The sequence below is a fragment of the Marmota marmota genome, unplaced genomic scaffold, assembly GCF_001458135.2.
Source record: "Marmota marmota marmota unplaced genomic scaffold, marMar, whole genome shotgun sequence".
NCBI classification, from domain to species: Eukaryota; Metazoa; Chordata; class Mammalia; order Rodentia; family Sciuridae; genus Marmota; species Marmota marmota.
In genome coordinates, this window is record NW_025999900.1 from 11,482,215 (window position 1) to 11,498,867 (window position 16,653).

Below are 16,653 nucleotides of genomic sequence, written 5' to 3' on the forward strand. Positions count from 1 at the left end.
GGGGGGGGGGAGGGAGTCGTAAGGAAATTCTTGTCTTTACCCTCTTTGGAAGAAAATTGGGTAAACACTGCATTTTTCTTTCTGGGCAGCACACTTTCTATAGACAACTGTGTGTACTGATTACTCCCAGTGCTGATGCTCGTGTGTTTAGTGAGTAGCTCTATAAATAATCCAGTAATTTAATTATGCATAAGGTGTTGGGCATTGAATCCAGGGGCTCGCACGTTTGGCAAGCGCTGTTCCACCAAGCTGCATTCCCAACCTTGTCCAATAATTTTAAACATTCTAAAAGTGTGCACTTGTATGTACAGTTATCCATGGAGAAAATGAGTATTTGTTAAACTTATACATTACTGATTTATGAATGCTGTTTTTTTCTGTAAATATTTGTATAAAACGTCTCACTTTTCAAAATGTTTAATGTGTGGTACGTTAAATACTTTATTACAGTTTTCATCGCGTAGACACCTCTGCTGTAAAGATGGTCAATGTACCTAAAACTCGAAGGACTTTCTGTAAAAAGTGTGGCAAGCACCAGCCTCACAAAGTGACCCAGTATAAGAAGGGCAAGGATTCCCTTTACGCCCAAGGAAAGAGGCGCTATGATCGGAAGCAGAGTGGCTATGGTGGGCAGACAAAGCCAATTTTCCGCAAGAAGGCTAAAACCACGAAGAAGATTGTGCTAAGACTTGAATGCGTTGAACCAAACTGCAGGTCCAAGAGGATGCTGGCCATCAAGAGATGCAAGCATTTTGAACTGGGAGGAGACAAGAAGAGAAAGGGCCAAGTGATTCAGTTTTAAACTTTTTGATTTTTTTTTTCCCATTTAATTTTGATGCGAAAATACTGAAACTAGAAAAATTACCTGTAGGGAAATAAATGACAATTATATAATCATACCTAAACCTTTTGTGTGAGTGTGTGTGTGTTTACTCAAAATTGCATGTTTAATGTAGTTAGGGCTTTAGAATGTGGTTCTTAATTTAAATTCTTTGAAAGTGAATTAAGGTTTATCCTCTTCTGAAATTCTATTTAAAATTAGTTCCACGAATTGGAATTTTGTGTTTATAAGAAAATCCTGCCTTGAATTTTACAACCAGGTTATAGACATAAGTCATGTTCTAGGGGAAAATGCACAGAGTACTATTTCCTTCTTTGTTTCTGGTCAATTCACATATACAGTAGCCATCCATTATCAATTGGGGTTACTTACAAGATCTCTGGTACTCTTATAGTACTGAAACCAAAGTTTTTTTCATTCATATATAGAGGATGAAGCTTAATTCATAAGTTTGGCATAATGGTAAGAATAAAAATTATGATTGTGTTTACAGGGTTGGGGCCTACCAGGAAACTGAGGCAGCAAGAACTCCCTTAGAACCCTGATGCTCATGACAGTCAGATTTCAGATGTATTGCTCAGAGTAACAGGAAGAATTTATTAGAAGGGATACACTCCCTTGAGTGTATCCATGTAAAAGTGCAAGGGTACACTCAAGGGAGAAAGTGGGTTTTCAGAGGAAAGGGATAGTGTGCTTCTATACTCCAGTTTTAAGTTGTTTTTATGTGGTGCTGAGGATTAAGCCCAGTACCTCACACATGCAAGACAGATGCTATACCAACTGAGCTACAACCCCAGCCCTCCTATACTCCAGTTTTATTGGGGACCCCAGAGAAATTTCCATAAGAGTCCTGACCAGGTCCACCTCATCACTTTTGACTGGCATTAGGATGATATCAGATTTTCAAGCCCCCCCCCCCTTGCCATGAAACTACACTGACTTATATAAATTCTTAATTATAAATCATTACAGATAGAGGAATTCTTCCTGAGTTTCAGGATCTGGCCTATGAAAAGGGTCACATAATCTCCCCTTCGGGGTAGCTTGAATTACTCTTAAGGACATTATTTTGGGCCCGCATTTCTGTAGTATATGACATATACTGCAGATAACAGGTAACTTTGCTAAAGAATATGATATATCCTGACCACTTAAAGCCAGGTAGGGCTGCAGGTAAATCATTCCTTGGAAAAGAAAGCATGTGGGAGTCAGCACAGTGGGCCCATTTTATAGAATTATTCCCTTAACCTCCTGTCCTCTTATCAGTTAACACTGTAATAAAATTGCCGAGATTTTCTCTGGCACTTAGGGGCCATTGAGAAAATAAGAGTTATTTGGACATAAGCATTGTGACAGTTGTATGATATAACAGATGACTACAGAATAATAGGAAGTATACACTGTGGATACACGGGACAAAGCATGAGTCCAGTCTCGGGCATAAAATTTCATCATTGCTAATCAGAGTTGCTTGCAATTTAAAACTTAATGAAAATTATTTCTGATATTTTCCATTTAATATTTTCAGAATGCAGTTTGACATGGTAACAGATGATGTAAAAGAGGATGTTGTGTATGTTTGGTGAATTTATAATAAAAAGTAAAGTTTTTTTGCTAGAATTCAAATTGCCACTAGCAATACAAACTTACTTTTTAAAAATTTATTTATTTAGTACTGGCGATTGAACTCCAGGGCACTCGACCACTGAGCCACATCCCCAGCCCTATTTTGTATTTATTTAGAGACAGGGTCTCACCGAGTTGCTAGGCGCCTCACAGTTGCTGAGGCTGGCTTTGAACTTGTGATTCTCCTGGCTCTGCCTCCCAAGAGGCTGAGATTACAGTTGTGTGCCACTGCACCTGGCACAAATTTACATTTTCATTCAATTATTCCTCAACCAGTATCTGGTCTCAGAGTCAGCTCTGAGAAGAAACTGTTTTAATGGTCACATCTGAATAAAGTTTTTAATAAGAAAGTGTCCTAACAGCCAGGCGCAGTAGTGCATGTCTGTACTCCAAGTGACTTGGGAAGCTGGGGCAGGAGTGTTGCTAGTTCAAGACCAGCCTCAGAAACAGTGAGACTCTTGTCTCAAAAAATAAAAAGGACTGGGGATGTAGCTCAGGGGTGTAGTGCCCCTGGTACCTAAAAAAAAAAAAAAAAAAAAAAAAATAAAGAACAATAATAGAGGAAACCTACCTACAAGCCCAAATAATATGTGAATACTAGAAGGTTTTTTTCCAGTAATTTTTCCCCTTTCTTTCAAAAAACAAAACACAGTTATGAGGTTATTGCAATGGTCTAGCGGAAAGTATGATTTGAAGTAGGACAGTGGGAATGAACAGGATAGGAGTTAGTACTGATTCTGTTTCCCAGGATTAAGTCAGTTCCTTTTCCATTCTCTGTCCTAGATCAAATTGTTCTTTAGCTGGTGTACTGCCACCACTTTTTAAATTAAAAACTTACACAAACTTAATAGCAAAAAAAACCCCCAATACAGTCAAAAGACAAAAAAATTCTACTAAGTACAGAATGTAATCAGTAAAAATGGCAAATTTCTGCTACCTCACTCAACCCTAAAAGTAAAAAAACTACAAATTAAACAAAGATTATGTGAAGGGCATTCTAAAACTTGTAAAAGCTTTATTCTATTCCTACTTAATGCTTGGTGAATATAATTCCGTATATAGAATAATATATGTAAAAACACCAAAAATGAAGTGCTTAACAACTTAAAACTGAGTATCTCTTATCTAAAATGCTTGGGACCAGAAGAGCTTTGATTTTGATTTTTTTCCCCAGGATTTTAAAATATTTGTGTATACAAAATTAGATATTTTGGGGATGGGCCCAAGACTAAACACAATTCATTTGTTTTATACATAAGGAGACATTACATATATATGCTTACACTTTATACACAGCCTGGAGGTAATTTCATACATTATTTTAGCATACTTTCATTTTTATTAGAACATTATAGTTAAACATAGTAGTTGGGTTCATAATACATGGAATTCCATTTCAGTTCATTCCCCACCTTTGCCCTACTCTTCTCCTTACCCCCATTCTCCTTCCTTTACTCTAATGATCTTCCTTTTGCTCATCTATTCATTTTTTATTGGTTCTTTCTGATAAATGTGAAATTCCTAGTATACATTTATATATGCACATAGCATGATTTTTAAAAATTCACTCCCCATTTCCTCCCCTTTCCCATCACTCCCCTCCCCCTTTCCCTCTCCTTTTTCTATTCTACTGATCTCTGTATGATTTCTGATATTCCCCTCCTCCTTCCTTTATTTTGCTCAAGCTTCTACATGACAAGAAAACATTTGACCCTCGATTTCCCGAGGCTGAATAATTTCCGCCCATTTACCAAATGCCATTTCATTCTCCTTTATGGCTAGGTAAAACCATTGTGTATATATATCACAATTTCTTAATCCATTTATCTATTGATGGGCATCTCAATTGATTCCATAATTTGGCTACTGTGAATTGTGCTGCTTTATACAATGGGGGGGGGGGGCTGTATTGCTATAGTATGCTTCTAGTTCTTTTGGAATAATACTAAGGAGTGGGATAGCCAGGTCATATGGTGGTTCTATTTGCAGTTTTTTGAGGAATCTCCATACTGCTTTCCAGAGTGGTTGTACTAGTCTGTAGTCTCATCAACAATGGGGTACCTGCATTTTGACTGCAACCTGTTATGAGGTCAGGTGTGATTTTCCACTTGTGGAATGTCAGTGCTCAAAAACTTTTAGATTTTGGAGCACTCTTGGGATTAGGGACACTTAATATGTGCAAAGTTTAATAATAAGTTTTCACTATTATTTGGAATTAGTCCTCCAAAGTGTATTTTATGTATAATAATACTCCCTTAATTGATATTCAAACAGAAAGGTGACATGAACATTCTTACAATTAGAATGATTGGGATTAGTATCTATTTAACATTAAAACCCAACCATACAAATCTGGAAACTTTATGGTGAAATCAATACTGCAATAAATGAATAAAAAGTTAACCCCACAATAATATTAAGATCAGTTTTAATGAAATTAAAGTTTTAAGGTCAAGTGACTTGAAATGTTGGCATAACACACATTCTTTTCCCCGAGTAAGTATATATAAAAGGCTTCCCTTGGACCTAGCACAGTGCTACACCCTGTAATCCCAGCAGCTTGGGACGCTGAGGCAGGGCCATGAGTTAAAAGCTAGCCTTAGCAAACTAGCGAGGCTTTAAGCAACCCTGTCTCTAAATAAAATTTTAAAAAAGGCTGGGGATGTGGCTCAGTGGTTAAGTGCCCTCAGGTTCAATCCCCAGTGGGGGGAAAAAAATAAATAAATAAAGGCTTCCCTTTTTCCAATTTGGCACTGCAAAATCGTAAGTCACAAAGGAATCCCAAGCTTATTTATAACTAAATGAAATTTCTTTTTGTGGCATCACCTATTACTTTAACACATCAGAGGAATTTACATAGCAGGTTAGAGAACAAAAGTAAGAGGTAATAGGTGCTTCTGTACCACCCATATTATCTACTAAGACCACAGTGTGAGCAACAGAGTGGAGATTCATGGTAGTAGTTCCTTGAATGTAACAGTTCAGACAATATCTTCCACAAACACAGGTTTTTGCAGCATCCAAATCTTGGCAAAGATGGTAAGGAATGATATGAGAGCCATATGGAATCCTATTGGAAAAAACAATGTTAAAGACATATTTTATGATAACTAGATTTCAGACTTTTATATTAGAAAGAAATTATTTGTACACTGAATTATAATGATGGAAAAATAAAATTACAATTAAGGGGACTTAGTATATTGTAATTTCCTGAAAAGTGTGGACAAATATACTAATTAACTATGAAAGTATCTTTGAGCATGACCACTTAATAGCACTATCACACACACCTATGTATAATTTACTTATATATGTAAATATAATATATGTGTGTATATATACATATACATCTCTCTCTCTCTCTCTCTCTCTCTCTCAAGGGCCTTGCTAGGCAAGCACTCTACCAGTTAGCTAAATCCCCAGTCCTTTTTATTTTTATTTGGAGACATGATCATGCTGTTGCCCAGCCTCAATTTGCAATTCCTCCTGTCTCAGCCTGAATGTTTGAATGTAGGACCCAGTTTTGTTTTCTTAAATTCCTCAGGAGATTCCAATGTATAGCTAGCTATAATTAAGAATTTCTTGCCAGATGCAGTGGTGCACACCTGTGATCCCAGATACTTGAGAGACTGAGGCAAGAGGATGGCAAGTTTGAGGTAAGCCTGCAAAACCCTATTTCAAAATTAAAAAAAAAAAAAAAAGGTTGGGGATATAGCTCAGAGATTAAGCACCCCTGGGTTCAATCCCCAGTATAAAAGAAAAATTCAGATATCTGATTTAATTCATCTACAGAGTGGTGACTGATTATCTGAAGTTTGAAAAGATCCTCAGTGCAAAGTAAAGTTTGAGAACCACTGCTTTGTAATAATAGTTCTTAATGATGGAGACGGCAATGGAAGGGTAGTGAAATGGATTTTAGTGGGGTCCGTAAGAATAATAAAGTATGCAAAAATTCTGTTTACTCATTTGTGTATTTTTCTCAATTCTTAACTTTGGTCAATTTTTAAAAGATTCCCTGAACCGTTAATAAGGAGAAATATGATCATCCTACCATTTTATAGGCATTCAAAAATATTTTGGTTATCATCTTAATTTCCACACCTATATGAAAGAAGTATGAGGGTTGGGGCTGTGGTTCAGAGGTAGAGCGTTCGCTGTGGTTCAGATGTAGAGCGTTCGCCTACCATGCGTGAGGCACTGGGTTCGATTCTCAGCACCACATACAAATATGTGTCCACCTATAACTAAAAAATAAACATTAAAAAAAAAAGAAGCATGAGCAAAATGAACAACTGGAGTTTAGAGTCTCATGAAACGAGCTGCAGTTAGTGTTCAAAGTCAAGAGGAAGACAACCAACAGCTACCGAGTTGTTCTATTATGCCAAATGCTTTGGCATTGCATTTGCTCATTTATTTTCACAACTCTGTAAAGTTAATATTATTATTTCTATTTCACAGATGGGAAAATTTAATCAAGAGGTTTAACTTGCTAAAGTCAAACAAAAGGGTAAAGCCAGGAATCAAACCCAAATCTAACTCTAAAGACTACACACTTTACCATTATGCCAGAATGGAGTTTTCAAATTTAAGGGTGCATCAAAATCACCTGGAGGACTCAATAAAACACATGCAGATCCTGGTATGTCTGGGGCATAGTCTAAGAACTTGCCTAATTAACAAGTTGGTAGGTGATGCTGCTGCTGCTGCTTCTGCTCAGAGGACCACACTTTGAGTAACAATGACATTCATTCTATTTATGAAGGGCCTACTATGTGCCAGAAGCAGAGCATCCCATGTTTTAGACCCTAAAGAAATAATGGAGAATAAAACAAAATTCAAATGGTATACACCTGTAATTCCAGTGGTTTAACTTGCTAAAGTCAAACAAAAGGGTAAAGCCAGGAATCAAGTGGTTTGGGAGGCTAAGGCAGGAGGATCGCAAGTTCAAGCCAGCCTCAGCAATTTAGTGAGGCCCTACACAACTCAGGGAGACCCTGTCTTTAAATAAAATACAAAAAAGGGCTGGGGATGTGGCTCAGTGGTTAAGTGCTCCTGGGTTCAATCTCTGATACAAAAAAAAAAAAAAAGAAAGAAAAATTCATGCCCTCATAGATCTTACATGCTTATTAGAAAATCTGACAACAAAGAAACAATATGTTAAAAAAATATAGTGTCAGGTAATAAATATTATGACACCCCCGAAACAACAACAACCAAAAAACTAAGCCATGTAAGGAGGAAGGAAGTGAAGAATACAACTTTTGATAAGGTGGACAGATAAGAACTTTCTGGAATGGTACTTAGGCAGAAAACTCAATGAAGTGAGGGAGAGAGTAGGAGAATTTCCTGAAAACCATTCCAAGCAGAGGTAAGGAACAACAAAAAGGCCATCATAGCAAGGGGTCAGGTTGTACACAGCACTTGAAGCTATGCTAGACTTTGACTATTATTCTGAATGATAAGAATATTAGAATGTTACCAAAGATCCAAATTTAATTATTATGAAAGTCTTACCTATTATATAGTATGGCTCGTGCAGAAGATTCCAATAAACTTAATGGCACTTGCAGTTTTATAACTGGAAAGACCTTTGGCTGTTCAAAAGTATTTCCAAAAAGATCCAAATACTCAAGGGATAGGTTTTTAAATTCACATGGCAAAAATGAAAGCTTATTTCTAGCTGCTGACAAAAAACGAAGGTTTGCTAGCTGTCCTATCTTGAAAGGAAACTGAATCAATTCATTATCATCAAGTTTTAAATCTGTAAGTTCTCGCAGCTGGCAAAACTGCACAGGGAGTACCTTGATTTTGTTTTTGCTGAGATCCAAACTCCGAAGTGACTTTTGGAGTGTAGACTGACACAAGGCCACACTAAATGACTCCAAGTGATTGTCATTCAGGTTAAGTTCTTGAAGGTGCATGAGGTCTCCAATTGTCGCTGGAAGCTTTTTTATGTGGTTGTGACTCAAGTCCAACTTCCTAAGGTTTTTTAAACAAAGCATACGCATGTCAACTCGAACAAGCCCACAATAAGAAACCTGAAGGTGTTCCAGAGAATATGGAAAGTTCTTGCTTAGAGGATAGTCCTTTTTGGAAGTGATAACCATTTTTGTTTTAAATTTTTCAAATTCTGATGTTTTCACTGGTGTGAGTGTGGAAAGTGATGCGTTGATATCACAGCCTTTATGAACCAGTCTCACAGCTGAAAGGAAACTCTTCAAACTGCCAGAATTGGCCTGAATAAATAAAAAAGTTATAAGATCATAAATTCATTTTTAGATAACACATATGCTAGTTCTTCCCATAACAAATCCTGCATTTATATATGAAAGTCACACATTATTTTATTGAAATTGGCTGTACAAAATATTTTTTTTAGTATTTTATTTGGTCTAAATTTCAATTTTAAAAGTTTCTGAAAAAATTTGAGAATTATATTTAGCATAAACAGTCTAAATAAAACTATTCAAAGGGAGAATTGTTAAGAGTATAAAAATGAGATAGGCCATGCTTACGTATGTAATGCAAAATGCTCAGGATGCCATTCACAGATACTAGGAGTTGAACAAAGAGATGGCTCTTCTCAAAAACAACAAAGTAGCATGGCACAGTGGTGCATACCTATAATCTCAGCGGTTCCAGAGGCTGAGGCAGGAGGATCACAAGTTCAAATTTAGTTCAACCATTTAGCGATGCCTTAAGCAACTTAGCGAGAACCTGTCTCTAAATGAAATACAAAAACAGGGCTGGGGATGTGGCTAAGGGTTAGAAAATACAAAAGGTAGAGATCCAGCTGGAGAGAATGAGAAATCACTTATAAAGTGGCATTTGAATTCAATCATCAATAAAAATAGCTAATACTTATAGGATATTTTAGAAGTTTCCTAAAATTTATAAGTGAGGGACAAATGAACTTTGAAAAACTATGTATTCCTATTTTGTGGGAATGTGGGAGTTGTGTAGAATATTGGAAATATAATATAGTATTAGGATACATTGTGAATGAGCTTGGATATCAAGACAAGGAGGGAATGATCAAGCTGTGGGAAATTGCTGAAGAATTTTGAGCAGGAGCCAGGCATGGGGGTGTACATCTGTAATCCCAGCTACTTGGAAGACTGAGGCAGGAGGATCATAAGTTTGAGAAGCCTAAGCAACCTGGCAAGACCTTGTCTCAAAAAACAAAAAGGGCTGGGGCTACAGTTCTGGGTAAAGCGTCTCTGGGTTCAATCTACAGAATCAATCAATCTATGCATCAATCTATCCATTCATCAATCAGTCAGGCTAGGAATGTAGCTCAGTGGCAGAGTGTTTACTTTAGTTTGCAGAGGGCCCTGGGTTTGATCTCTAGCTCTGTGGGAAAAAAAAAAAAAAAAAAAAAAAAAAAAAGTTGGGTAAGATATTGCTCTTACTCTCTGGGAAGGAGAAAGAAGGGGTGAGAGATGGCAAAGAAAATAGGTTTTAAAACATTTTTAATGGTTTAGTTACTTTAAAAATGATTATAGTAAATAAAACACAAAAGAGATGGTTCTCGTTGCATTTTACCCCCCTTTTAAAATCAAATTTGTTTGGTGGTACTGGGGATTGAACCCAGGGACATGCTTCCACTGAGCTACACCCTCAGCCCTTTTAAATTTTTATTTTTTAATTTTTCAGACAGGGTTGTGATGGCCTCAAACTTGCAATCTTCCTGTCTCAGCTCCCAAGTCATGAGCCACTGGGATTATAGGCATGTGCCACAGTACTCAGCTTAAAATGAAATTTGTAACATGAGGTTTAGGTGGCAAAAATGCAGTCCTGTGCTACTTGCTATTACAGTTCCAATTTAAGAACACTATCTATACTGGGCACAGAGGCAAACCTACTTTTCCTCCTTGTCTTTGGAGCCTCCCTAAGGCAGCCTCTGCTCTCTCCTAAGGCAAAAAATACACACAAGCATATCTGGGAAGCTGCCTCTTCAACATACCTGCAAGAATCCTCCCTTACTTAGCTATGTGAGATATCAGAATGCTGGAATAGCTTTCTTCTTTAAAGAAAACAGAGTCAAGCAACCTAACCTGTTTTCAATACCATACCTTACTTAGACAGATATCAACAGGAGGCTCCTTTAACCGGATAGTAGCTTTCCCTTCATCTGCAAATTTGGTGAAGAACTGCTCAATGTTTTCCTTTAGCTGCTTAAAATCAACGGGGAAAAAAGGACAAAAATAGTATTGTTATTCAATAATTCTTACTACAACTAGAATGTACCAGTTACTTTGCCATGTTTTGATTGGGCTTTTAGTCCTTAAGTCTGGGTGTTTTACAGTTGCCTCCCACTAGGTTATAAAAGAATTCCATGACAGGTGAAATTGAGTCTTTTTTATTTCTGTATTCCCAGAGCTAGAACAGTGACTGACACATAATGAGTACTCAACAAATTTTCACGACTGATGTCACATTTGCTTTAGACTTCAACAACTATTTATTGAGAAGCCACTATGTACCTCATACTATGATACAGGCTGAGACATAGTAGTGAATAAGACTGACATGGCAACTACACTTAGAGTTGACAGTATGATATGACAGTTTTAAAAAGTAATTATAAGCATGACAAATATATCGTGTAGGCTGCTATAATCTTGGCAAGGAAATCTTACATAGTCTATAGGAAGGTGACCTTAAAGGTGAGATTAGAAGTATTTGGGTGATGTTGGGCAACAGATGCAAGGAAAATGGATGGAACAGCATTCCTAGGAGGAAAAAGGTAAAGCCTGAGGAAAAGGAAAGCTTGACAACTATGAGGAACTGAAAGAAGGTAATTCAAGATGGTGGAGAGGTCTGGAGAAAAGGCAGAAGAGTATGGAAGGATAAGAAGAAATCAGACAATGAAAGACTTTGTAATGTATATTAAGAATTTTAGACTTTACCCTAAGAATAATGAAATCCACTGTGGGTTTTTTTTCTTCTTCTTCTTTTGGCAGGCGGGGATGCAGGGGAGTATACAGGATTGAACTCAGAAGTGCTTAACCACTGAGCCACATCTCCAGACCTTTTTTGTATTTTATTTAGAGTCAGGGTCTTGCTAAATTGCTGAGGCTGGCTTTGAACTGGTGATCTTCCTGCCTTAGCTTCCCCAGCTGCTGGAATTACAGGTGTGCACCACCATGCCCAGCCTAATGAAGGTTTTTAAAATAAGAAACATGATCAAATCTCTTATTTTTAAAAATTCCCTTAACTGCAAGGTAAAGCCTGAACTATGAGGAACAAGAGAATGGGACAGAGGAGGGACAATGGAAGAAGGAAGGAGAGCCTTTTAAGAGACTAGCCAGGAAAGTGATAGTTCAGAGCTGGGATGAAAAATGCTTAGGAAGTAGAATTCAAAGGATTCAATGATATAATGGATATAGGGAGGCAAAAACTTTAAGGTTTCTGGATGGTAGTGCTATTTAATGAGTTGTAGAACACTGACAAAGGCAGGTTTAGGGTGACAAGAAAAATTAATTTCTAGATATTTTAAATTGAAAATTTGAAACATATTCAAGTAAGATCTCCAGTAGGTAGTAGATTTGAACTCACAGTTAAGGAAAGAACTAGCTAAGATACAGGTTTAGTCAGATGGATGGTAGCTTGTCACAACGCAGGAAAGTAAAATGTCCCACAGTTAGTACTAATGTCTATTCTTCATGGCCCAGGTCTGGCATTACCTTAATTCATCCAGCCAATGTTTATTGAACACCTACTAGGTTCTGAGTACTATTGTACCATATCTGCCAAACCTTCTCAAGCTCCTGTAATCAGAATTCATCTCTCTTCTTTTTAATAGTCTAGTAATAGCACTTATTATAGCCCATCTTGTATTATAAGTAGTGGCTTCTGTTTCTCCCTATGATTAAGTCAAGTTTCTTATCTCACAGTTTCTAGCATTGCACCCTGCACACAATAAGTCTTCAACTAAAGATTTACAACAAAATTTGGTTAGGATTCTGACCAGCTTGTCTATTAATGCAGCAAAAATTTAAGAAGGGAGAGTACAGGGGCTAGGATTGTGGCTCAGTGGTAGAGTGTTTGGCACGAATGGGGCATTGGATTCAATTTTCAGCACCACATATAAACAAATAAATTAAATAAAAGTCTATTGACAACTTAAAAAAAAGTACATTATGAGTATTTTAAAGAGACAATACCTACACTGGGCATGAAAAAGGTCAGTTTTGGGGAACTTAATCGTGGAGAAAAAGAGAGGCCCAATTCTAGTTACAAGTTTCCTTCTGACATTTAATGGTTCTCTGAACTATAACATGTTGAGTAATTTCTAAATTCTTTCAATTTTTCAAAAAAAAAAATTGCATGAAGTGATTCCATCAAAATTTAGACTTTCAGCTACTTACAGCAAACATTAGGTGGTTATGATAGTAACACTATTTTTCCTCAACTAAGTATTCACTGTGGAATATAATATGTAAGGAAAAATAATCCTAGAAATTGTATAATACCCAAAGTTAGAAGCAAGGTGGATGATGAATTGTTTGCTTGGTTTTATTTGTAATAGCTATGAAAATATTCTGTTTTCACAAAATAATATAGTGCCTGGTAATAGAAGAAACGGAATTTTTATAAAGAAATCTATATTTGAAAGTTTTGAAACTTCAACTTCTAACAGCTTCTAGAGTTTGTCACAGCTCTACAGAAAAGATCTGGGCCTAAGAAATCAGGTCAAACATTAAAAAAGAGGGAACGGGGACATTATAACCAATAACTTACATAAAAATATGAAAATGCAACCCAAAGCACTACTGTACAGTTTTACTATTGTACTAATTGGGCCTACTGACTTTGGATGCTATTCATTATCTCTTAAAGGGGGCTGTTTAAAAAGAAGTTGGGAAAAACACAATTTACCATATAAAAGTGCAGTTACTTCACTGTTCCCTCAAATTAGCTGCTTCACTTGCAGTTGTTTCACGCAGTGACATTTTAGAGGATTTAAAAGGGCGGGGTTGCTTTCTACTACTGAATAACGACGACGTAAATTCAGCCACAGAAATGGGCAAGAAAAACAACGAAAAGGTGCATTCTCAGAAGTTTTCGGGCGGGTAAGTAGCCCCACAAGCCTGTAGGCCTGGGTGGTGGTGGGACAAAGGGGCCGGGCCGAGCTCCCCAAAGCGGAAGCGGGTTCCGGAACCGCCGATGCGGCGGTTGATCTGAGACTCAGCGCGCGCCTGACTCCCCTGGCATTCCTGCCCGCTCCATCTGCACTCACTTCATAGCGGGTCCCGCGCTTGTCCTTCATGGTAGAGATTAGTAGGCAGGCGGGGCGCGGGCTGCCAGGCTCGCCCCTCGCGCGGGGCCGCAGCTGACTCCCGGGCGTCTGCTGACAAAGGCTCAGTATAGCTCGGACACCCTTGCCTCGGTTCCTGAGCCCCAAGGCCGGCAAGTGCCGGCTGATCACCTCCACCTCGCAGTGCAGCTTCATCTCGCCCTGGCGGCGGCATCAATCAAGTCACTCCGCTTTAAAACTTCCTCCTTCCCGCCACGCCGCGCCCGCCGGGGCCCTAGAGCAGGAAGGCTGCCCGCGGATCCGCCTGTCGTTGGACGAGCCGACAGCACTGGGTTTAAGCGTCCAGCGCTAGCCGCGTCCACTCTCTTTGTCCAGCAGAGCCCTTCCTGTGGTCGCCGGTCAGCGGAGCGCCGTCATCGGCCTTCTCAGGACCTGGCTCGCGCCTTTCGAAACCGGCGGCAGGCGAGGGCGCAACGTCCTCTCTCACGAGAGGTGCAGTTGGCTGCCGTGGCTGTTATTGTTTGGTACGGATTCCTACAGTCTCCACGGTTGACCGCTGAGTTTCCCAAAGCTAGGCAGGCATCCCTCTGTTTATGGGGAAATTACGAACTGCCCCAGAAGCCAGCGAGGGCGCGGCATTTCCTGGGGAGGACGGGCTGGCGTTTTGGTGGCCCACTTTAGTTAGAATCCGACACCTGTCAATTCAGAGCGAAGCTTTAAATGACAGTATTTGACTTGGCAATTCCGGTTAAACAAATCTTGCTTTGCCACGGAGGGTGGGTTGAATGCAGTGATTGACTTGGCTGCATCCGAGACTAGGAAAGATCGTCCAGACCCCAGGTTCCCTTCCCACTCCTTATTCCTTTATTGAGCCCCTGGAAGGGCGCGGACTGAGATGTGGAAGGCGCGTGGGCCACAGACTTTAAGAGGCCATAGTCTGGGGTCGTAGTCTGGCTACCTTAAGGTTTGCGCTCCGGGAGGCTCCCTTCCCTTCTCTCACTTCTGGCCTGGTATTAAACATTCTATTTTGTGTAAGTTGTAGTTTGGTAATTGTGAATTCGCGTTCTGAAATATCAGTTTTTCAGTTAAACTGTGACGATTTCATGATTCGTCCTTAAATGAGCATTTCTGTTTACATACAATAATTGAGCCTAAAGTGTTACCTGTGGATTCTGCATTCTGAAAATAGTACTTGGTTCGGGGAAAATAATGATTAAGACAATAAATTACCACCACCCTCCATTTAGTACATGTACACCTAGTAGAGCATTGAAACTATTCATTGTTTAGCAACATTAATCTCATAAAAACGGAGAAAACTAAAATGATACCATAGAATTTTCAGACAGCCTTTGTGGGAGTTGTCTTATTTTTGTTCTTTGAATGGATAATAACAAAAGAAAATAATAAAACACCAGCCTTAAGGGAATATTACATTAAATATACTCTGAACCTGTAGGTACAGTTGGGAGCCAGGAACATCTTAAAACTTGTAAAAGCCATAGTAATTTTAATTAAATAGATTAGAAATGACTAAAAATTGATAGACCCAGCCTAATTCCCTCTTAAGATTGGGAGCCATCCCATCACAAAGGCATGAAAAGTTAATTTCGGCTTTACTATAAATTACTGCGTTTTCTAAACTTGCTTGGAATGCCTGCCTGTGCCTTGAACTCACCCATGCCTGGCTTTCCCTGACCAGATAACAACCCTCTCTGAAACTCTAGTGGAGCCTCATTAATTCTGATGTTGAGATCTAAATTTACTCCCTAAGTGCTGGACCATTAACCTACTACCTGCCATTGTGTTATGCTTGTCAAAATTCTGTTATCTGTAAGTTCTTAAGACACCCTCCCTTTTTGCAACTTTCTGTGCTATAAAGCTGTGCTCCTAGAAAGATGCCATGCTGTCTTAAATTCCCATGGGTTTTGGGAAAGACAGCCCTGGCCAGTCTTTTCTTTGCATCATGGTTTAACAAAAATAAAGATTTTTTTTAAAAGCCTCCATGTTTTATTTGGTGTCACTTATGTTCCTAAAGCATGAATTCAGTAAATAAATGTTAAATAGTTTAAATATATGCAAATCACATAACAGTTCAATGGTGATGTTAGAGAGGAACAGTGGCATAGAGCTACCAATTATCTTCTTGTCAGATTTTTCAAAAGAAATGTGGGATTGCAAAATTTTGAAAAATAAGATTATCTTATTAAGTAAATTTAAATAAGATAATATTTGGAAATAAAGTAAACATCAGTTTTTGAGACCTCATTCTTCTTTTCTACATCTTCCCCTTAGTCCACTTAGTTTTTAATAGTTGAAATACTTGGATCTGACATTCTAGAGTATCCCCAAAGTTTTTTTTTCCTTAGTGGGCTATTGGTGAAGCAGAGGATTCTATTGATACTGCGGGTTATCGGTGATGAGTCTTACTTCCCCACATGTTGAAGTTTGAACGTTAGAGAAGCACCCTGAGGCAAGCATATAAAGCAGGGTTTATTTAAAAAGGGGTAACATAGACTTGTCCCAAGAGGGAGAAGGGTATCCTGGTGTCTTGAGAAGCGAGGTGTTCTGCCCTTCTTATATGTCCTAGGCTTCCTTTGTTCTCCTGCCTTTTCCCCCTTACAAGACTAAGCCCAGGAATGCTGGTGGGAGGGCCAAAAGGTGGGAAACAGGTGGGCTGAAGGGGGAAGGGCAGGGTGGAGTAGCCAAAGACACGTGAACAACTTTATAGCTCCCTCTAGGGAGGAGGAATTCCTGGGACCCGTTACCTTGGCTACTGGTTGGAGCAGGGGCAGGTTCTTGATAAGATCCCTCAGGATCAGTCTCTAACTTCCCAGACTCACTCAAAATTGGCCTCCTTGATGAGACCTGACTTGATTCACTATCTACACTGACTGCCTGTCTAATTCTGGCTTCACTA

At 38.7% G+C, this 16,653-nt stretch overlaps 2 protein-coding genes across 4 annotated transcripts in view; one reads left to right on the forward strand and one right to left on the reverse strand.

The window, feature by feature from the left end:
* The window catches only part of Rpl36al (ribosomal protein L36a like), a 1,429-nt gene extending 524 nt beyond the window's left edge, over positions 1 to 905 (forward strand). For both annotated transcript variants that reach the window (XR_007345781.1, XM_015491077.2), the window contains exon 2: positions 451 to 905. Coding sequence is in view for 1 of the 2 variants with exons in the window: in XM_015491077.2 (XP_015346563.1) it covers positions 482 to 802 (321 nt within the window). In the remaining variant the exon portion in view is untranslated. The remainder of the gene's footprint in view (positions 1 to 450) is intronic.
* A 4,057-nt stretch (positions 906 to 4,962) lies between these two features.
* Lrr1 (leucine rich repeat protein 1) lies at positions 4,963 to 13,988 on the reverse strand. Of its 2 annotated transcripts, XM_015491089.2 has the most exons (4): positions 13,716 to 13,987; positions 10,546 to 10,644; positions 7,985 to 8,706; positions 4,963 to 5,537 (listed from the first exon to the last, which is right to left on the reverse strand). In XM_015491089.2, the coding sequence occupies exons 1-4, from the start codon at positions 13,926 to 13,928 to the stop codon at positions 5,297 to 5,299; spliced, it is 1,275 nt and encodes a 424-aa protein (XP_015346575.1). In that variant the 5' UTR covers positions 13,929 to 13,987; the 3' UTR covers positions 4,963 to 5,296. The 2 variants fall into 2 exon arrangements, with proteins under 2 accessions (XP_015346575.1, XP_015346585.1); XM_015491099.2 differs by lacking the exon at positions 7,985 to 8,706 and having other exon boundaries at positions 5,379 to 5,537; positions 13,716 to 13,988.
* Between the last annotated feature and the right edge of the window lie 2,665 nt (positions 13,989 to 16,653).